We start from the raw sequence: 23,431 nt of genomic DNA on the forward strand, positions 1-23,431 counted from the left end.
GTGTGTTCCTTCTTTTTTCCTTCAGGCTTAGAGGGAACATGTTCTGCCCGGTGGTGTAGGGTCCTGATTACTCCAAGCTTGTGTTTCAGAGGGTGATGGGAGTCAAAGAGGAGGTACTGGTCCGTGTGTGTGGGCTTCCGGTAAACTTCAATGTTGAGTTTGCCGTTCCCTTCAATGTGCACAGCGCAGTCCAGGAAAGGCAAACAGTTGTCCTTTGTGTCTTCCCTGGTGAACCCGATGTTCTTATCCACAGCGTTAATGTGCGCAGTGAAGGATTCCACTTCCTGTGTCTTGATTTTGACGCAGGTGTCGTCCACATATCTGTACCAGTGGCTGGGTACTCTTCCTTTGAAAGAGCCAAGAGCCTTTCTTTCCACTTCCTCCAACCTTTACATTTGTTTTACATGAATGTTGCTGTATCATTTATGGTCTTTTAATGCTTACACTCTGTACACGTCTACATTAGAAATGTGGCTCACAAAATGAGCCAAGTTATTTCCTTTGTTCCAAATGATTTTTTAGTATTTGGACACTACAAAGAGTGAATCAGTCTATTAAAGAGGCTCAATCTGCTTGATTATTTTTTGATTGAACTGCACTTTCCAGACCTCAGTACAATGATACTTTCAACTTAATTTTGCAAAAGAGCACTTTTTTTTGTCTCACAACCACATGTAATCATATTTACGAGGGAGTATTAGGACCACATTAAAAATATATTTATCAGTGATCATTTAATGTCGAAAATTTCAAGATTAAGTTGAAATAGTGGAGATTACCGTTGTTGTTTCAAGACAACCGCTGACTGAGTGAAAGCATACATCAGAATTCGTTTTACTACAAGGAAGGAAATTATTCCTGTTTAGCACACAAACATATTCAAACGTTGAAAAGATCAGACGCAAACACACACAAACTCAGAAGAGTGGATTTACACAAAATCAAATGTCTAATAATGGACAGGTGCAAGGTTATCGATGGTTACATCCTTGTGCATAAAACGTCTTGTGAATTAGTTTCACTAACTCGTCTAAATAAGGCATTTTGTACAGGGTACGACGGAGTGGCAGTTTGTCGTGAAACAACAAGGATAATTCCACATTTCAATGCATTTTTTCTTAATATGGCCCTAATACTCCTTGCTGACGCCAGCAAAAGAAAGGAGGCATAAAAAAAAGCCCAGGTTGCCCCTCCTTCAGAGCAGTGGACCCCAGACTTCTTTGGCTTCAGCTCTGAGCGAGCTTGTAAACTTGTCCATGATCTCAAAGCTCCGAGTTTAAAGGGACTGATCAGAAACGGGTGAGTTTAATTGCAACATTCAGCAGAGCAGAAAGTCAACGGTGCTTCTCATAGATGCAGTAGGCCTGTCGGTGGTTCTTGCAGCACTTTAGAGATTCCCAGAAAAAAAGAGCATTTCACAGCCCATGTTGCAGTGTATGATAGAAATACACAGCCTGCTAAATATTGAAAACCGCTAACAACGGCGCCAAATTCTAAACCAGAATAAGCAACACACAGATACTGCAGTGAAGGAATTGAATGCGCCTGCAGTTTTTCTTTTAATGAACTCATTTTGTCACTAAATGGCTGTGAACAGATGATATTCGCATAGTCCGTTTATAATAATAATAATAATAATAATAATAATAATAGCCTAATATATAATTTTAAGGTTTTGACGTTTAGGGACATCTGATTGTTTCATGGTGAACTTCACTTGTTGGACTGTTACTGTCTGTTTGCCCTGATGTGTGAGTGTGGAAGTTGTTGCATCTTTGTGCGGAAAAGAAAAACTACGATTCTCGGCGTGAATGTTCGCACCACTCCGTAGTCAACGGATCTCGTAACATATAAATAACGAAATGGTCTCTTTTGTGACTCCCTTTTTCCAAAACCCTCTGCCAGAAGTGTTCTTTGTGCCTCAGCCTCATATACTGCCTCTCTGTTAACGGTTTGTAGACACCAAACAAGTTCGTGCGAGCCTTTGTCTCACTCTGCTTTTACGAATATTTGGCAGTAGGGGGCACTGAAAGACCTGTTTGTACATTACATGTGCTTGTGTAGCACAAATCAGGACCAACTAAAGTTTGGACTTTCAAAGTACAAAAACAAAGAACAAGAAAATACCCACAAATATTTATGAAAACGTAGTGTTTTGATTCTTTTTTAAAAATTAAAATTATTGTATAAAAAGACAAAAATGCAAATGTGAACATTTCTTTCTCGCTCTTAACTAACTGAAGCCTTTCATTGAACTACAAACAACACATTACTCCTCTCTTTCTGGCCAGGCATCTGGCAGCACTTCTGCTATGATTTTGTTCTTATTTAACAAAATAAAAATGCAGACATAAGTGTACACATTAGTTTCTAATTGCTAGTCAAAACTATTTCCTCTGCTCATATTGCCTTTTTATAAAATCATTCTTTACTTTTAAAAGAACTTATTTCAACAGTGCACATAACAACAAACGTAATGCACTAACAAAAAGTAAATTGCATTATATTTCTTAACGTCAATATACGGGCCACAAGTAGAGGTGAGGGTGGGCCGCAAGTGGCTCCCGGGCTGCGAGTTTGAGAATGCTGTCCCAGCAACAGCAACAGTCTTAATTGGCACTGTGTGAACTGAATACAGAACACGAGTCTTAACCTGTTTCCTGTCTCTTTCAGTGCTGTCTGGCAGAGACATGACGGTGCTTAGGTGCAAAGTTCTGCTGTTTCTAGCCACCATCCTGGTGTCTTGCAGCTCTTCACCCACTCACCTGAACATCAGAGTAGATCGTGGGAAGCTGCTGAGGTCGAGCAGGTCAGTCACTGTGAGTCACCAGCAGGACAATGCTCCAGAGTTTGACAGAAGTCACTACGAGGCCGAACTCTTAGAAAACAGCCCGCTGGGACAGTCTGTGCTGCAGGTCAGTCCAAACACAGGATCATTTAGAATTATCATTTTATATAAACTAATAAAACAATCTGTTTGATCAAGGGACTGAATCACATATGCACCATATGTTCTCTGAATCCAGCTACCAAGTGTCAAATGTTCCTTGCAGCAGTGCCACGTCCACAAATAACTTCATTTAAAAACATTGGTGCTAATAATTCATCAATAAATGATGTCAAATGATTTCTACAGTATGTCCATGGCCCAAATAACTTAAGTTTGGTTGTTTTGCTTAAAAGAAAAAACAAGGCGTACATAATTGTATCCCACTGGCAGATATTTTTTTTATTATAATTTTATTATTCTTTTATTTCCTATTATTTTAGTACTTGTATTATTTTAACAATTACAAGTAATTTAGTGCTAATTTTGGAGTGTTTTTAGGCACTTCTTTGCAAACTCTCCTGAGCTCCATCCCAGTTTTAAAGGTTAAATGACATTTAAAAAAAAACATCACTGTAAATCCCAGATGATCGTTGCACAAATGCTGTCAGTCAACACTCACTCTTTGAATTGCACGGACTGAATGCAATTAAAAAGAATAAAAGTAGCTGTGTAGACAGAAAGGCCTTCTAACATCCAGTGAAATATTTTGCTGACTGCTTGTACCTCCAGAAATATTAAGTAGGTTATTTTTCTCTTCTAGCCATGCAACTCCAAACTGGGTTCCTGCAAATTTTGTGGTTTTTGTTCTTGTCTTGGACAATGTGAGGCTGAATGAAGTGCCCATGTTTTTCTCCCTTGTAGGTCAGAGCCAGTCATGCAAACATTGCCATTGGAGAGATGGACTACAGCCTTCATCAAGTATCAGAGACTGTTCAAAGGCTTCTGCGCATTGACAGTGTGACAGGCATCATCTATGTGAAAGGCCTTGTGGATCGAGAGGAAGAAAGCATCCTCAAGTTGTTTGTGGTGGCCAGAGATCGTGACCCCAGTTCCAGGATGAAGAGTTCCAAAGTTCTGGTGACCATAAATGTCACAGATCAAAATGACAATGCACCGACCCTTAACATCCAAGGTATAGGCTTAGTAAAATACCAGGATGGTGTGACTAAGATTTCTGAGGACCTGCCTGTTGGTACACCAGTGGCACTGGTCCAGGTGTCAGACTGGGATGAAGGGGAAAATGCTGTGGTAACGTGCGCAGTTGATAGTGATGTTCCATTTCAGCTCCAGCCCGCGAGTGATCAGAAGGGCAAATACTTCCTGCAGACAACGACCCTGCTGGATTATGAGAGCGTTAAAAATTACAGTATTGAAATTGTTGCGGCGGATTCTGGAAGCCCAGCTCTGTCCAGCACTCTCTCCCTCAATGTCCAAGTTACAGACGTAAATGATAATGCACCGAACTTTTCCCCTGCAACGATTGAGGTGGACTTTCCAGAAAACAACTACAGAGGACAAAAATTACTGGATCTTGTGGCAACAGATCCAGATTCTGGCATAAATGGACAGCTTGTCTATAGCATCATTGATCGTTTTGTCAAAAGGCTCTTTGAAGTTGATGCCAACACCGGGGAGGTTCGTGTGAGAACCGTGCTGGATCGGGAAGAGATGGACCGTTATGTGTTCTGTGTGGCAGCAGCAGACATGGGTGTTCCTAGTAAAACCGGCACTGCCACAATAATTGTAAATGTTCAAGATCAAAATGACAATGACCCTGTGTTTATACTCAAAGGCTACAGCTTTACTGCCGCAGAGAACATGCCTCCACCCAGTCGTGTTGGTGCAGTTGCTGTCTCAGATGCTGATAAGGATGAAAATTCCCACCTAAGACTGTTTGTGGAACCGGAAAATGGCATTTTTTTCATCCAAAATGGCACAGGAATCATCTTGTCTAGAATCTCCTTTGACCGTGAGAAGGAACGTTTCTACACGTTCCACCTAAAGGCCGTGGATGGAGGTGACCCACCTTGATCCTCCTACGTGAGTGTGGTCATCAGTGTCTTAGATGAGAATGATAACGCTCCATATGTCACCAAACCAGACAACTCCTCCTACACATACCTATCATATTTCACCCCAGCAGGCACGTATGTGGAGGCAGTGAAGGCTGAGGACTCTGACACTGGGCTCAATGCTGAGCTGGACTATTTCAGTGTAGGTGGAAATCCACATGGTCTGTTTCAAATATCTCCCTACAATGGGCAGATCACACTGGCACAGGAAGTGACCGGCAAGCACAGTGGGCTACATCGGCTGGTAGTGAGAGTCTGTGATAAAGGCAGACCTCCTCTCTGCACCACTGCACTGGTCCACATTTTTATCAACGGTACCGAGTCCAACATCTCCCTCATTGAGACGCTGGTCACAGAGAGCCTCTCCACCCCTTTGGAAAAGGATGTTGCCGGAGATCTATTAGGGAGCTCTGCTCTTGTTCGGCATAACAATATCCTGTACGGCAGCCTCGCAGGTATTGCTCATGTGATTCAGACATTCAGCTCTATAGTTTCTAATACGGCCAAAGAGGATTCCAACTAGAGTGGTTTGAAAATATATTTTACAATCAATCTGTCATGTCTCTGGGTCACGGAGCCAGTGCTTTATGTTATGAACTGTTAGTTCTGGTTATTATGATTTGTGATCTTCTTGTTATATTCGTAGTCTTTGATTAGGGTTTTCTGTGTTGCTTCCCCGTGCCTCGTCATGCCTGCATTGTCCCCAGCTGTGTCTCCCTCCTGTTTCTGTGAAGATTCTCAGTCATTATAGTCTAAGGAGCTTGGAAAGAAAAGCATCTGGACTTGAAGAGAAGTCCAGATGTTGCTTGAAGAGATTTCACTCTCATCCGAGAAGCTTTTTCAGTTTTAGAGTCAAATGTTGGAGAGTCCAACATTTAAACCCTATTGGAGTATCCCCCTCTTGTGGGGGATACTCCAATAGGGTTTAACCTCCTAGGGCCTGCCCTCCTAGGAGGTTAAATGTGGACATCCCATTTTGGGCCGTCTAGGCCAAAATACAAAATTTTGCCTGATAAAAAAGGGCCTGATATCCACATACGAGGATGTTATACTGCCACTGTTCTATCAAAATTTAAAGCGAATGTCCTCATATGTGGATCTAATTTTTCTCAAAAACTAAGATCAGGCTAAAAACAAACTAATGTTATTCCACTTCCAGCCACACAGCTCATCGTGACACCTTCATTCACTGATTTCAAACAACTTTTAGAGTCTTCCAGTTCTGTCCTGTACGCTATATAAGCTGATTTTTCTTTCTAATCTTGTTTTTGACATATTCAATATCATGTACATGAAATCATTCATCCATCTGTCTGGTTGAGCCGCATTCTTGGTAATGTAGGAATCTACTTTTGACCAGGAATACGTGGAAAATGAAATATGATACTTCTCCATTTTGGGGGTGAAATGTAACTCACTGCATTGTTTTCATGTACTTCATGTGAGCATTTTCATCGTAGATGAATATATACTTTTACTCTACAATGACCTAACACCTTCACTGTGTTTAACTTTGTTAATGATTAAATAAGTGCTTCTTAAACATTGTTGTTTCAATGCATATTGTAGCGGGTCAGGGCTGTTCGGGGTTCTGTTTGTGATGGCAGCTACATTGTAGCCACAGCTGCCCTGGCAGAGGCGAGGCTGCCGGACACTGGCACCACTGGGCCCTCTGACCACCACCAGTAGGCAACGGGTGAAGTGTCTTGCCCAAAGGACAAAATGACCGAGACAGTCAGAGCCGGGGCTCGAACCGGCAACCTTCCGATTACAAGACGAACTGCAAACACTTGAGCCACGATCGCCCGTAAAGCTCAGCTCTCTCTTCACTACGATAGACAATATAGCCTCTGGATCGCTGCAGTCACAGCACCGATCCATCTGCATCGTTCATAATAGAATCTTATGTGTCTTTGTTTGTTGTTGTTTCTCTTTTTGTGAAAGATGCTGGAAGCCAAATTTCCCCCGGAGACAATAAAGACTGAACAGCTCTTCAGAGGTGATTATTCTAGTTTTTAAAATTAAGAAAACATTTTAAAATGACCGTCTTACAGTAAACAGACATCACTGTTGTAGCTATTTGTACAGCAGCTTTGACAAACAAGGCAGTGATTGGTTTAAAGTTCTTTATATCAGATAAAAGAATATTTTGAAAATAATTAGTAAAAAAGCAAAAAAAACAAAACAAACAAATACATGACAGTAACAAATTCTCAAATGTTTATCCAATTAAAAAATTCTCATTGATTAAAATATGACAAACAGACGTGTTGTAATCCTCAGTAACGTCAAACCTTCACCCAGTTGGTCCTGAAACTTTTCTCCTCCAGACGGAGCAACGACCACAAGAAGAGGGGAAAAGATCATGTTCAATATGAGCATCAAACAACAATATTTATATGAAGTATGAAGAATATGAACGAAGAAAAGCACAACAGGAACTCTGTAAAGTCTGTCACACACTGTACTGCTAGAAAAAACTGAATGTGCTGCTATGACAGAAGATATAGGAACTCACTGTAAAATCATCTCTCCGTGCTTCAGGATGCAGTCATTCTACATATGAGTAACAAAAAACAAACAAAACCACTAAAACAAATTCATTTCTTTTTACATTTCCTCTCATCGTCCACACAGCCACAGATACCAACATTGTCACATTAATAAAGAAAACATGTGGATAAATCTGATCATATTTTTAGCCCCATGTCACCAGTGAAAATATAATAATTTATCAGAGTTGATCAGTTCATGCAGCAAGCACCAAATCAAAGCCATGCTGTGTAGATTCACACAGATGTTGCTTTGCTCGCTGTCTGGATCAGGTGTGTGCAGGTAAAAGGGAAACATCATGGAGGCTCTGTGCAGGTTCACAGCTGCAACTTTGGAGTTTGAGGTTTAGAATCTCACGAATGTTAAAGTACAGATTCTGATCCATCGCCAGGACTAAGAGTGACGCATCTATCCTGCAGCAGGACAGCGAGCCCGAACAGAGAGTCAGAGACATAAAGAGTCCTGCAGCAGATGGTCAGACCCACAGACCTGATCTCAGCATCACGTTGATGTCAGTCTGAGAACACAGGAAGAGACTGAATAAAGAGGACAGAATCCAGGAGAACCAGGAAGAAGCTTCTAACAAACTACCCGTCTGTATGTACTTCCTTTAAAAACAAACCAATTTTTATAAGTAAAGTGCGCTCACACCAGATGGTGACTGATTAAGAATATATATAAAGATATTACTTTTGAAATCATTAAGTATTTGCAGTACTGTAACATCAGACATTCAGTCTGTACATTTAACAGTTGCACTGATCATTCACTGATTTCCTTTCATCATTTTATTCAAACTCGTGGTAGAATTTTAAAGTTTAATCTCAAATCTGCTCCTAGATTACAAACCCTCCATGTTTCAAACTGAAGTCTCATCACTCTGAGTTCATACTACAGTCATGTACTGACTTTAAAATAAATGCGTGTTTTTAAGAACAGTGCATATATAAAGTTTTGACAGTAAAACATTAATGGAATAAATTACACCATTTAGTTTCTCACCTTTGGATCTCGAGCTCGTGTCTGACAACTTCTGCACCAGATCATTCCTGTTCATTTTCCTAAAAACCTCCTTGGTCACCTCCACAGTATGTTGGGTGTAGGCCCCGAACATCAGATCCACCAGGTCACAGATGTTGGCATCCTCCAGTTCGCTCTTTGGGATGGGTTTGAGCTCCACCAAAAGCCACTTGAACTTTTTAAGGTCCTTCTTTTCCACGTGTTCTAATATTTCCATAATCCGCTCTCTGTCTGATTGGACTGTTAACACCTGGGAACAAACAAAGTGATTTAATAATAACCTTCTTAGAGGATAACTGATAAGTAAACAAAACCATCACACGTGATCATTTTTAATAACAGGTATAAGTAATGAATTAAGTGAAGCTGTGGTGTGAGGACAGAATCATTTGGTTCTACTTACTTTCTGCATCTGTGCAGACAGATGTTTGTCCACAGTGTTTTCCTCTGAGAAAGGACATAAAAATGAGATTATCTTTACTTGTAAAGTTTTGTAATAAAATAAATACATGATACATAATAAATGAAACAACTTTTCTCTGTCACAAAATGCCCAATCAGCAAATCCTGAATCCATCACTTTCTATGATCCAACAGCCAAGACTGACTCCAGACAAAGTGAAGGAAACTTTGCTGACAATCAGCTCACATCCAGGTGCTGATCACATCAGACCCTTCTTAATGATTCAGGCAGCCTTTCAAACATTTCCTGTCCAGCTGATTCTTAGTTTTGTGTTATGTAAATATAAGAATCCCAGCACCAGCGATATTAAATATGAACAGTCTGAGATGTGGTCCACAGTAAGTAACCCTTAATAAGGACTGCCCCAGGTTGCAGATTTTGTTGCTCTGCATGATTTTGATGAGTTCACAGGAAGGTGAGTGAGACAGAGAAGTGTACACAGTGTGAGCACTTCAGTGCACCGTCTTGCTCCTCATCTTCTTCAGCCTCAGATTCAAACTCCACTCCAGTGTTTACTGTGGATCTTTCTGTAGAGTTTTATATCACATCTCTCCAACAGCTGCCACATTGCATGCAAGTATTGATGACATGATAAAACAGCCACAGACAGCTGTGAAATGTGTTGTTCTTGCAGAAGACTAAGGCTTACAGAGTTGCACCAGGAATGGTAATTTTTCTAGTACTGCTCATGTGATTAGGCAGAGGATCAATAGGGGGTCCCCGACCCTCTTGGGGACACTCCCATAGGGCTTAAAATCTGGAAACTGAAAGACGTCCAGACGCTTTTCTTTCAGAGCTCCTTAGAACACCTGCTGACACTTCCAGTTTCCTGAACATCGTCCCCATTAAGGATAAAACTCTATCCCACCTGTCTTCAGTCAAGTCAGGGACACCAGTTCAGTGCTGCAAACAATAGATATCTGAGAATATCTCAAACTGATCGTCCTCATGTCCACAGAGCCAGCAGCTTCATACAGAAAATGGCACTATGTGGTACAGTTCTATATTTGGCATTTTACCACAAGTTCTGTTGAATTCTTTAACATCTAAAAACATTGCGAGAATCCCTGGAGTACAGCCAGCAGCAGGTGGAAACGCTTGCTGCTGAAAATGCCACGCTAAGGGAGTCGGTGAAATGTCTCACAGATAATGTTACCCAGCTCAATAGAGAAAATAAAAAAATAAAAGAAACAGTTATCGATCTACAAGCTCGTAGCATGCGTGATAATCTGGTATTTTCTGGTATTCCAGAAGCCGCTGGAGAGGACGCGGAGACCACGGTAAAAAGCTTCATCAAAACCCACCTGAAGCTGCCGGAGGACACTGTGAAGAACATCGTCTTCGATCGGGTACATCGCCTCGGCCCCATTCGGGCTACGGCCGGGAGACCACGTCCTATCGTGGCCAAATTCGGCCACTTCAAACAAAAGCAACATGTGAAAAGCCGCGGCAGGGAATTAAAAGGAACGGACTTCAGCGTGAACGACCAGTTCCCCAAAGAGATCTTGGAACGACGCAGGGTCCTCTTCCCAATCCGACGCGGCTTCATCCAGAAGGGCTCCCGCGCTGTCATCGCTGTGGACCGGCTGTACGTGGACGGACAGCTCCACCGCGACCCCAACATCACTCCGTGGCTGTATTAACCTCACACCAGATAAGAATCAGCTACACCATTTCCCTATCCACTCACACTAACTTGCATTAACATCTGTTTAACTTACCAGTATCAAATCGCATCTTAAAGTGTGATTTCATAGCAGAATTAACACCGTCACTCTCCGTCAGTGATTTAATTGGAATGTTTACGTTTTGTTTCTGTTTTTTTTTTCTTCTCGTTTTTTCTTCTTTTTTTTTTCCTCCTCTCTTTTCCCCCTCTTGGTTTTATGCTGCTCACCCCTGTCCTTGGTTTCTTTCTTTATTCCTTTCACTGCCTCGATCACCTGCTTCGACACTCATCCACAAACATCCTTTATTTCGACACATACGCACCATGCGCTCAACGGCAGCACATTTACATCAGTCAGACAGCGCACACAGTCATATAAGATACACACACACTTAAGCCAAGCCTACTCATATTAGTAACTATGCATACACAAAGTCAGACTCAGGGAGCATCTCGCCACACATTTTTTCTCTCTCTCCTTCTCTTTATTTATGAACAAGTGACGTATTCTCTCCACCTGTCTAAGCGACGCACACAGCATACATCCCTAGTTATACACAAACATCTATGGGTACACTGAGGTTCATTACATGGAATATAAATGGAGCTGGCTCCAGAGAAAAGAGGTTAAAAATATTTAACCAACTCAAAAAACTACAGGCAGATGTTGTCCTATTACAAGAGACCCACAGACCTCTTAGAGGTTCGAATGAACTTAAAACACCTGAGTTTCCTAATGTGTTCTCAGCTTGTTATAATTCTAGACAAAGGGGAGTAGCAATTTTAATACATAAAAATATTAATTTCACAGTACTCGATACAGTTATAGATCCAGAGGGCAGATTCTTAATCATTAAACTATCTATACTTGATAAAAAGCTATGTATTGCAAGTGTATATGGTCCAAATGTTGATGATCCCTCATTCTTTCACGGTTTTTTCAGTGCACTCTCTGAACACTTAGATGGCACACTTGTTCTTGGAGGTGACCTCAACCTTGGACTAAATGAAGACATGGATAGGCTCAATACAGCGGGAACTGAGCGTAATTGGCAGTCCACAAATATAATCAAACAGTATATGAGCGACTTTGGTCTTTGCGATGCATGGCGCTCCCTTCACCCCACCAGTAAGGAATATACTTTTTTCTCACATGTCCATCACTCCTACTCTCGTCTGGATTATTTTTTGGTCAGCAGCTCACTGCTGAACGACATTTCAGACACTGAGATTCACCCTATAGCTGTCAGCGATCATGGTCCTGTATCTTTAACACTAATGCACAAGAATAATACTACGCCAAGAAAAAACTGGAGATTTAATATATCACTACTTAAAGATGAAGACTTTATTAAATATTTTAAAAAAGAGTGGACTTCATATTTGGACTATAATGACATTCCCGAAACATCAGCTTCTGTTCTATGGGAAGCAGGGAAAGCTGTGATGAGAGGTAAAATAATTTCTTTCTCATCACATAAAAAGAAAAAAGAAAACAAAAATATTCAGGAATTAGAAAAAAACATCAAATCACTAGAAGAAGCCTACGCGTCCCACCAAGATCAGGAAACATTGAACAAAATACGCAAAACAAAACTAGAATTAAATGAGATAATTGATAAAAAAACAAAATTCTTAGTACAAAGACTACGCCTACAAAATTATGAACATGGTAATAAATCCGGTCAATTTCTAGCAAACCAGCTAAAAATAAAGAAAGAAAAAACAACTATATGTGCTGTTCAAGATTCATCTGGGAACACATTATATGAACCGATACAAATAAACAACATTTTCAGGGATTTCTATAAAACGTTGTATTCACCACAAATAAACCCATCTAAAAAAGAAATTGATCAGTTTTTGGACAACATAACTCTTCCAAAATTATTGGACACTCAAGCAATGGCACTGGATTCACCACTGACACCAGGTGAACTCCAGGAAGCCCTGATAAGTATGCCCAATAATAAGGCTCCAGGTCCAGACGGCTTTCCTGCAGAATTCTACAAAGAATTCTGGTCGATTCTAGCACCAGTTTTCTACAGAACGTTGTTGGAAATTAAAGAAAAGGGCAGACTTCCATCAAATATGAATTCTGCAAACATTAATCTCCTGCTAAAACCAGGCAAAGACCCTGTATATCCCTCAAGCTATCGTCCAATATCCCTTATAAATGTAGACCTTAAAATAATCTGCAAAGCTCTCTCAAAGAGACTGGAGAAAATAACCCCCCTCTTAATTCATCCTGACCAAACTGGTTTCATAAAAGGTAGGCACTCATCAACAAATACACGTAGATTACTTAATTTGATAGACTACTCATACAGTAAAAACCTAGAAACTACAATATTCTCTTTAGACGCAGAAAAAGCATTTGACAGAGTTAACTGGAAATTTCTATTTGCAACTTTACACAAATTTGGTTTTGGATCCTCTTTCATAAACTGGTTAAAAATATTATATAATTCCCCAACAGCTTGTGTCAGAACAAATGACCAGACATCCTCCAGCTTCTGTCTCTTGAGGGGCACCAGGCAGGGATGCCCACTCTCCCCTTCACTGTTTGCAATTTTTATTGAACCACTAGCAGCAGCAATTAGACAGAATTCAGTAATTAAGGGCATAAAATGCAAGAACGTGGAACATAAAATCAGCCTTTATGCGGATGATGTGTTACTCTTTCTCCAAAATTCACAAACCAATATCTCTGGGGTGATTGAATTGATAAACTCTTTTGCAAGAATATCAGATTACTCAATTAACTGGTCAAAATCTACAGTCCTACCGATTAATTGCTCCTTCCATAATTCCTCTTCTACACCACTGCAATCGGGAAATATAAAATATTTAGGTATTAATGTTTCTCCCAAGCTTGCAGATCTAACTAAATTAAACCATATCCCACTTTTAAAGAAGGTAGAAGATGATCTGGCTAGATGGAAATGTCTACCCATATCACTCATGGGAAGGGTTGCCGCTATAAAAATGATGGTCTTACCAAAAATAAATTATTTATTCTCAATGATCCCAACTAAACCGCCACAAGATTGGTTCAGATCTCTAGATTCATGTATGTCCAAATTCCTTTGGAAAAATAAACCCCCACGTATAAGCTTAAAAACACTACAAAAGACCAAGGATAAAGGGGGACTAGAACTGCCTAACTTTCAGCACTACTTCTTAGCCAACAGGCTTCAGTTTATCTCAGGATGGCTAAAACACACCCTCTTAGATGAACCTTGGCTAGATGTAGAACAAGCACTCTGCAATAATCTAGAGATCTCAGACCTACCATTTATCAGCTCAAACATCCAACGACATGAATGCTTTAAAAGCATCAACATCAGCTCTTCTCTGACAGCATGGTGGGAGTTTCTAAAATTGACGGCGTCTTCATTAATCCCATGCAAACGTACACCTATCTGGAACAACCCTGACATATTACAAAACAATAATATGATAAACTTTTCAGATTGGAGTGATAAAGGAATCAAATATTTAGAACATATACTAGAAGGAACAGAATTTATTTCATTTGACGGACTAGTTACACAATATGGGATCAACAAGAAAAGATTTTTAGAATATCAACAAATTAAATCCATAGTAAAAAAGAAATTTAAACCGGGTCAAGTTGAACTACAAACACCACCAAGTGTGGTTCAATTTCTTACTCTTAAACCCCCCAAATTACTATCCAAAATATACAGAATGCTTTCTAAAACAGATGAATCAATATCACTTCCTATTGCAAAATGGGAAGCGGATTTATCAGTTAACTTAGACCTAAACTTCTGGTCTCAGATTTGCTTAAAAACCTTTCATCTAATTAGAAATCCCAGTCTTCAATTAATTCAATACAAAATATTACATAGAGTGCACTATACAGGTCATCGGATGTTCAAGATGGGCTTTACGTCTACCAACAACTGCTCACACTGCCAAACCAATTCACCGGACAATTATATCCACGCTCTTTGGTTCTGTCCACCAGTTCAGAAGTTTTGGCGCGAGATATGTGAAGACTTATCGAAGTGTCTGAAATGTAACATTCCAACTTCCCCCTTAGTGTGTTTGTTGGGCAGCTTAGATAATGTCACTTCAGAAAAGAATATCGCCCATATGGTTTTCACTGCCCTATGCATAGCCAAGAAAACAGTCCTCATGAACTGGAAAAATAAAAATAATCTTAATTCTAACCAATATAGAAATTATCTATTAGATTACATTAGTCTTGATACAGCCTCTGCCACCACATCAGATCAATTGCTCTGGGCTCCTTTGATCAGCTCCATCACCTAGTGGGGGTGGGGGGTCATAGTTTGGTCCCGCCTTCACTGTTGTGATTGGTGTGGGGGTAGGGACAGGCTTAGGGCGTCGGGGGGTTCCCCGGAGGCATCTTCCTTGGGGGGCTCAACCCGGGGTAGCGGTCATGTCCGGTTAGGGGCTCTGTTGGCTCTCCGGTGACTGTTTCCTCGCGGCTGCGTGCAGCGGGGCTAGGGGAGGGTCTGTGCTGACGGACGTGGGTTACTGACCTGGTAGCCTGGCTGCCCCTGGGTGGGTCCGGGATGGGCGTGAGGTTCTGGGGGCGCTCCGTCTCTGGGCTGGGACCCGGACCGGGCCTCGGGGGCTTGGGTCCTGGTTGGTGTGTTGCCGGGGTTGTGGGCGGGTGGGTGCATGGGGGCCCAGCCCTGGAGCAGGGTGCCGCCGGTGCATCGAGCCACCTGGGGGGCTCTTCAACTGGTGGGGGAGATTGTCACATCTTGCAGGAGCTTTCCTCTCCTCAGGAGCTGCCTCTGCAGGAGGGGGAGATACAGGAGAGGTGGAGGAAGATCTCAGCCTGGGTGTTTATTGTCTTATGTAGTCTGGAAGATGAGTGGATGGTGGGGTGGGTGCAGTTTTCTCTGTGGTGGGGTTGGGTGGACTGTCCCGGGCTCTGTGGGGCCGGGCGGCGCTGCTGCACTGGGCCCGGTCTGGATGGGCCTGGGCCCCCTTTCCCTGGCGGGTCGCGGAGTATGGGGGTGCCTACTGGGGTCAGCGGGGGAGCTGGCCCCAGGGAGGGGTCACTTGCCCCTCCCTTCCTACCCTCCCCATCTCCAGCTGCCTCCCTCTTCCCGCTCCACCACAACCACCCACACATGCAGGGCCTTGGAGTAGGGGTATGTCACCAGGGTGCAGAGGAGGCTACCCCCCCCCCCCCCCCCCCCCCCCGTCCCCTTCTGGCTGCCTCTGCCTCAATTTTATCCCACAACTTAGACATTCACATTACTCACACTCTCATTACACATACATATAGGATCTTGGGGGTGGGCACGATACACGGAGTCCAAAGTACCATCAGGGTGTACACCCCACCCCTGGCATCGTTGCCCACCTCTCAATTTTAAATACACGTAGACATTGAGGGCTAGCAGGAGGGACCATGCGCTTACCTGCTGCTCTCTGGCAGGTAGCTCCAAGCCCTCCTGGGTTTTAAATGCACCTTAGAACACACATGCATCAACATTACAATGAGCGGGTGGAGGGAGGTTCGGAGTCTTCTCTCACCCCCGTTCTCTGCAACCTGCTGGAGCAGGGGGGCTAGGACTAGGAGGAGGAGTTGGCCGTCCGACTGCGGTCTGGAGTGTGGAGCCTTCCTGCTGCTGCGGAGTCGGGGCGGTCTGCTTCCCCCCACCGCAGGGAAAAGGGAAACACCACCTGGGTCTGGGTGCAGTTCCCCCCTCCAGGGGCGGGGGCACCTAGACCCGGTTTGTAGAGTACGCTTGGGGAGTGTGATCGTGTGTACAACGTCTCTTTATGTCTGTCTCCACGTTGGTTGAGTGTGGAGTGAGTGCATATGAGAGCATGAGGGTGGGAATGGATGTTTGTATCTGTGTGTGCCTGTATGTCTGTGTCTATATGTCAGGTTGGGTGTCAGGCGCCACCTCTCTGGGGACATCTCAGGCCCTCCAAGGTTTGGAGGCCTATCTCCCCCTACCACCACTTCCCCTGCCAGTGGCGGACCCCCTCAGACATCGGTGCGTTGGTGGTTCTTTGTGTCCGGGGATGGGCGTCCAGGTACACACCGGCTCACTCCTTGGCGGCCGCTTATCGGGGCCTGGAGCCTGGGGCTCGCTCGGGCCACTTCGGAGGTGGGGTGCCCCCGGCCTCTCGGCCTGGGGCTCGGTCACTCAGGCGCAGCTGGCTGCCGGCGGAGCTCACGGGCGCGTCACTGCAACTCCCCCTGGCTTCTGCTCCGCGGCTGCTGAGTGAGCCCTCATCTGGGACTCTCCTCAGCTCTTTCCGGGACAGTGGCGCGGCTGCCCCTCTGTTGGTCTTCCTTGGTCTCTTGTGTTCTGGGGGCCTCTGGATGTCTGGAGTTTTGATCTCCTCCATACCTGCTTCACGCCCTGGAGGACGGGGCTGTGGCCCCCCCCACACCCTCTAGCAGATTATTACATGAAGGAACCTTTTAAAAAAACAAAAAACAAGCGCGTCCATGCTCACAGGTGTACACACGGGTGATCACACCCACAAACTACACCCTTTTTGGCTCCTACCTCAAAGCACACTGTGTTCTGTTGATCTTATGTGCTGCACAATAATGTTTAACATTTAGTATTTACTGTCATATTCCCATATATCATTGTGATGTTGTTTATTCTATTACTCTTGTTCTCTTCTGCTTGCTTTCTTTTTTCTTTCTCAGCAGGTGATCCAGGTGATTGATATATGCATTTTTTTTTCTCTGCCCGTTCTGTTGGTTTTTGTCTTTTGCCCTTCTCCCCCGTCCCTCTTCTCAGCTGTTTCTCTTTCCCTCTTTCTTTCTCCCCTTCTTTCCCCCAGTCAAGTCTGTCCCGTATTCAGTAAGTGAAAATAAAATAAACAATAAAAGGTGAATCAAATGGACCATTACGGCAAGGCTGGGATGGTCAGTTTGGTAAAGTAAATCCGTTGGGCATCTTTCTTTGCCTTTAGACAACAATTCTGATGCAAAAGAGCCAAACGGGACAGGCCAAAAAAAAAAAAAAAAAAAAGAACATGTTTTTTTTTTTTTGTTTTGTTTTTTTTAAGTTAACATCTAAAAACATTCGTTAACTGGTGCTAAAAATCTGGTGGTAAAAGTAGAACTGACTCGATTTATGCATTTTGACAGTCCAGTCAACAGCATCAGTAGATTTGGAAAAGCTGGTTGGTGCCATTGTTGAATAAGAGCTTATTCATTCATTCCCTGGCATTTTGCAGTACTTCAAATATGAGGTCAGCAACCAAAGGGAACCCACCACAGCCAAACACAAAGTGCAGTTCTTTTTATACACAAATCATGTGAAACATCTAACCTTGTACTTTACCACTTCTTTGGGATTCATCTGAAAGTGAAACAGATGAATCAGTGAAAACACAGAAACACAGTATTTACTGGGCTGATCTACCAGTAGGCGTTAGCTTTAATAATAACTGTCGTTAGCTGAATACAGCCACAGATGATGTCGTCTTCACTGCCCTGCACTCTCTCTTCATACATGTGAAATATAACAAACTCTCTCTCAGCAGGCTGTTTGTGAAGCTGACTGGCAGACTCGTCACTCTGGTCTTCAGGAACACATCGTGCAACTGGATACTGGACTTCCTGTCAAACAGGCTGCTGTTCAGATTGTTAATCTTCATGAAGTTAGAAGACAACACAACCATCATCACTCTGTTGGAGGAAATCAGCTGTTCAGGAAAAAGCCTGGGACTCACAAACCCCTCCAGCATGATAAGGAAGTGATTCACAGAGGGCTGAATACATGAATATTATATTTATCTCTGTAAAGAAATAAATATAAGCAGGATTGAGTTTAGTGACTCGCTGCCACCGAGAGCTGAGAGACTGAGAGCTCCTCCTTTAGAATGAAAACTTGAAGACAGAACAAAGTATGTAAGCTAACGAAAAGTAAAATTGTGGCGGGAAAAAGGTGTGATTGACTGTTCACTAGGATTCATCAGCGTTCTATGTGTCACATTATATAAAACCACAGAACAGGTAATATTGATGAACCTACCAGCCGACTGAGAGCTGACAGCAGCTGCTCCCACTGAGGATCCTGCAGCTGTTAATAAATAACAAGGAAAGTTTTTAATTTCTTAACAAATGTTCAAACTTTTTAACTTTCATTATGCTAGCAAACTGAAACATTTTTCAGTCTTTCAATCAATTTATTGGGAAAACCAGGCTCCCAGTATACAAATTGGTGTCCATCACCACGGATGGTTTGCCACTCAAATGAAGAAGAAGGTGTACTTTATTGGTCCCCGTGGGGAAAATCCCTCTCTGCATTTAACCCATTCACTCAGTGAAGCAGTGGGCAGCCACTGGGCGCCCGGGGAGCAGTGTGTAGGGACGGTACCTTGCTCAGGGGTACCTCAGGGTAGCTGTTCAGGGGAATCGAACCCCTGACCTTCCGATCATGGGGCCACCACTCTACCTACTGAGCTATCCCTGCCCAAATGGATTCACTGCCAGGTGCAGGGAGGACAATGTTATTCCGGATTTCCTCAATTACCGCTGCATAATACACCAACAAGCGTTATGCGCAAAATTGCTCCACATGAAAGAGATAATGGATGCAGTCGATACATTCACATGCTACCCTTTTTGGGAAGATGCAGAGGTTGATCCACTCGCATCAAAATTTGAAACACTGTGTAGCTGTTGGCATGATGATATTGTTTATATAATTTAGATCATTTCTTTATCTTGTCAAGGTCCATGTCATCGTTGTAAATTGTTTAAGCTGTACATTATTTATGTTATTTTATGTAGTTCAAGTTATGGTGCTTTTATTTTTAAGGTCAAGCCTGCTTACAAGTCTTGTTGTCTCCTTTTTGGAAGCCTAAGAAAACACCTGCAAGCAGGTAGCAAGAATGAGCCGTAATGCTCTTTATTGAAAGTTAAGTGGAATGGACTTTAACTAGACACTTATAAGGAACCCTCAGAAGAATGGGGAGTAATTCCCTTTTTGCAGCATGCAGCCAACAAGGTATTTATTGATTGTATCTTTGTTTTCTTGTACAGTGTCATTTTAGGTGCTGTGTCTTACGTTGAGTGTTTATTTTGTTAATGCTGTGTAGTTTTCACAGTGGCTTAGGAGAGAAGTCTTCGAATGAACCAATGAAGAAAAACAGGTGAATTATACACTGTTTCACCGGAACTTTTCTGAAATAGAGGATGAGATTTTGACACTAAGCTGAGTTTAAGTCCAGGGCTAACGGACAGTTCTGGAACTTGCAGAGGAAAAGTACCCCAACATTAGGAAATGTGTTACCTCCTTGACTGCAGCTGCACTTATTCATGTGAGTCAGCCTTTTCCCAGAAGATTATTAAGTCCAAATACCGTTCCACCATGACTGATGATTATTTGAAAGTGTACTTGAGGCTGACTATCAGCAGCTACCGTCCAGACTGTGCATTCCTGGTTGATTCCATTCAGTGCAAGTCATCAGAGTAAGGTAATATCAAAAAATGTACAGAGTTGTGTTGTGTAATATGGGTTCATACAGTTATGCAACATGCCTGAATGAATACTCCATATGTTTATAAATAAATATATGTTTTGCATTTTCATAGTAGGTCAATCATTTTGACTTGGTCATTTCATAAGTCGCTCGCATGCTGAAAAAGTGTGTGCACCCCTGATTTAAATTCTCAGAATTCTAAATGAAGTCCTCTCCTCCTCAGGCACAAGTTGCAGCAGTATGAAATACGACCAACAATTAACAGTGGAGTCAATAAGCGATACAATTGGGCTATGGCATGGATGAGCAACGTCTCTGGATTAACAACAAATTTTGGTAAATTTTGGTAAACTTGTGAAATTTAAACCAAAGAAAACTCACTACTGTAAAATGTTAAATGCAGTTATTATACAAATAATTTGAAATATCTTACCTTGTGCTTGATCAGTGCTTTGGTATTCGGCTGAAAATAATCAAGGAACATAAAACGTATAAATATAAAATTTTAAAGAAACTTTACTCCAATCCATCGGCCATATTTAAGTATTTTGTTATGATCTTTAATTTGTGTTGTTTCTCATTTTAATCTTCAATATTTTATGTTGTAATTTAATATATTACGCTCTATAAATTCATCCCGCTTTGTTCTATTGTGTTGTTTGTAGGTGTAATAAAACGGTGTGCATTGGGCCACCGTGTGGTGATGAAAGGTTTTCAATTTAAACTTAATTCATATTCAAATGTAACAAATAATAAATCTTCACAAAAAGTATAGTTGTGATCATTTTGATATTTGTTAGGTGGAGGAAATCTGGTATTTTCAGTGATTGTTCTGCATGATATACAGCACATTTACATGAACATTTTGGGACATTTCTAGTTTGAAACTGAATGAGAGGCTCGGTGATCAGGAAAGGCCCCACATACCATAAACATCTCACCAAATATAAGTGTAAAATAACGTTTTATAAAATCCTTGCACACTGACATTTCCAACAGAATCTATGCTCAGGTAGATTATTTGGTCTAAAGAGGTTTTTTCACCATTGTATGTTTTACTTTGCACTGAATTCATCGATTAGATGTTTCTCATTTTCCAAAAGGATTTTATAGAAGATATCGTTGCATCTTTCTGTCATGGGCAACACTTTTCTGACCGTCACTGTTTATAGCTGTTTTAGGTATAATATCAGGAAAATGTCAACGGGGCTCCAACCAGAGAAATCTGTTCTGTAGTTTTGGGTTTTGCGTGGAATAAATAACATGTTTCCTGTTTTACATTCGCCTTGTTTCTTCCTACAGAATAAGACACAAACTATCTTAGAAAAGGACGAGTCAGAAAATGTACGTCCTGCAGAAGCGGCAAAGAAGGACCGAAGATTGCTGCTACATATAGCTTACTGACAATGTTGAGCTAACATGTAATTGTACTCATTTAATACAATAAAGTGATGATAAATTTGAAAATGTAAAGTTAACCTTTTCGAACTGTACAGGTCCATACTGGCTGAAGATCTTTTTTTGATGTGAGTTTAAGGCGGAAGTTTCCATCTGGATTTTCAGTGTAAACTTCAAAGAAATTTGGCTTTCCACTTGGATATCTGAGCTTTAAATCCTGTTAAAGAAAGAAAGAGCAACGGGAAAGAGAGAGGTATGGTATGGATATTTGTAAGTTACTATTTCTGCCTTTACTACTCCACAGTGATATTTCAAAAGCTGCAGCTTCAGCAGGTTCTCAAAGCTTTCCACCTTCTCTCGTCCACAAATGGACTGCTGGTCTGCACCGGCCTATGGTTCATGCATCTGATTCAGTTCCAGCATCATCCTGTATCCATGTTTTCTCTCATCATTCATGTTTTTTCTTTTCCTGGTTCAAAGTCACTCAAATGTTAAAGTCCTGGTAAGTCAGCATATAGCTGGTGGTGTATCAAAGCCTTTTGTATCTTTTGTCATGTTTCTGCTCCTGCTAACAAGCGTTTCACTCTCTGAGCTTCATCAGACTTCAATCTCTTCTGTCTGCTCTCCATTCACCATCCAGGACTCCAGCCTCTGATGTAGGCTCGGTCTCTATTGTGCTTTCTTTTCCCTCACCCTACCCTTCCCAACCTTCTTTTTGCTACGATCACTTAGTATATCCTATTTATTATAATATATTACACTCATTTTCTGTGCTTTGGTCATGCTTGAGCTAACAATACTGTTTTCATTCTATAGAGTCAAACTTCCCTGCCACAGTAAGATTGCTCTTACTGTTTTGGGGGGTCCTGTCCTAAATCCTAACACTGCAATCAAGGTTCATCAGCGTTAAATCACCAAATAGATTCGTTCATTTTTCTATCTCAGTAAATCATGTTCACTTCTTCCAGATCAGCTCTTCTTATTGAATATTTACTGAATCCTTTCTTTGCTCAGTAAAATGCATGAAGGCTGCCGACGACAGCTGGACTATTTATTCTCAGCCTATTATGCAAATATGTATTTGGAAAGAAATGAAAGCATTTCAAACCATACTTCAGGACAGATTTCTGCACCATCCACATCTGCTGTTAGTGTGAAACGATCAAGAATTTTCAAGGACTTCTCTGGATCTGGCTTCAGGATAGCTTTGTATCCATGGGGCACTTCCCTCTGCTTCATTACCTGTGAAGAATAAAGTGCAAAGATACTAAAAAGCCATGTAACACATTAGCCAGTTTTATATATTAATTTATTCATTCTCCTGAATTCTGCCTATTATACTGTGAAACATGTAATAACCTGCTGTAGCCCAGGATCACGTGGGATCAGATAAACATGCAGTGTGAGGAAAGCTGTGTTGGTCTGATAGATCAACACGTTGCAGCCGATTTTCACAGGAATGCCGAGTTTCATCAGGACCGCTCTCGGAGAGAAAATCGGTTCAGTTAACTTGACATGTGTTGGTGTGACCTCAGACACTTTTTCCACAACATCTCCACAGTCATCTATGTGAAGGACTGCAAACGTGTCCAATATGTCAGGGATGTCATCTGCAGGAGAACACAACAACACAAACATGGTGAGAAGAACAGTTTATAACAGTTTGTGCGCTCACTGTCAGAAATGTCAAACATCTGAAAGTCTTCCTTCATGTCCTCTTACCGATGCAGATCCAGTGTGGCAGGTGAACTTCATTTAACTTCCCAGCAGTGACTGTGACGTCCATCAGAGGACCTGCAGGCATGTATTGTCTGCTCTCCATCCTCTCCATGTGTCCCTCCCAAGATCTAAACTGGTACTGAAAGCTGGTCTTTCCCTTACAGACCCAGCGCAAGCCCGAGACTCTGCATTCAAAGTGTCCTGCTGCAGACTGAAGGCTGAAACAGGAA

General features: G+C 42.0%; 1 protein-coding gene and 1 pseudogene across 1 annotated transcript in view; one reads left to right on the forward strand and one right to left on the reverse strand.

Moving 5' to 3' along the window:
- The first annotated feature begins 2,690 nt into the window (after positions 1-2,690).
- On the forward strand, positions 2,691-5,425 carry LOC146623555 (protocadherin-1-like; annotated as a pseudogene).
- A 2,542-nt stretch (positions 5,426-7,967) lies between these two features.
- Positions 7,968-23,431, reverse strand: part of LOC146623556 (uncharacterized) — a 32,817-nt gene continuing 17,353 nt past the window's right edge. The window contains exons 23-33 of the mRNA XM_085364952.1: positions 23,205-23,419; positions 22,842-23,092; positions 22,596-22,724; positions 21,564-21,699; positions 20,518-20,547; positions 18,603-18,679; positions 18,159-18,174; positions 17,927-17,956; positions 8,879-8,922; positions 8,458-8,725; positions 7,968-7,972 (exon numbers count right to left, since the gene is read on the reverse strand). Of these exons, the coding sequence (XP_085221078.1) occupies positions 7,968-7,972; positions 8,458-8,725; positions 8,879-8,922; positions 17,927-17,956; positions 18,159-18,174; positions 18,603-18,679; positions 20,518-20,547; positions 21,564-21,699; positions 22,596-22,724; positions 22,842-23,092; positions 23,205-23,419 (1,201 nt within the window). The remainder of the gene's footprint in view (positions 7,973-8,457; positions 8,726-8,878; positions 8,923-17,926; positions 17,957-18,158; positions 18,175-18,602; positions 18,680-20,517; positions 20,548-21,563; positions 21,700-22,595; positions 22,725-22,841; positions 23,093-23,204; positions 23,420-23,431) is intronic.

This window comes from Diplotaxodon limnothrissa, linkage group LG11 (genome assembly GCF_057381915.1).
Source record: "Diplotaxodon limnothrissa isolate DT_005_m linkage group LG11, D_limnothrissa_male_GT1.1, whole genome shotgun sequence".
In the NCBI taxonomy this organism is placed as follows: Eukaryota; Metazoa; Chordata; class Actinopteri; order Cichliformes; family Cichlidae; genus Diplotaxodon; species Diplotaxodon limnothrissa.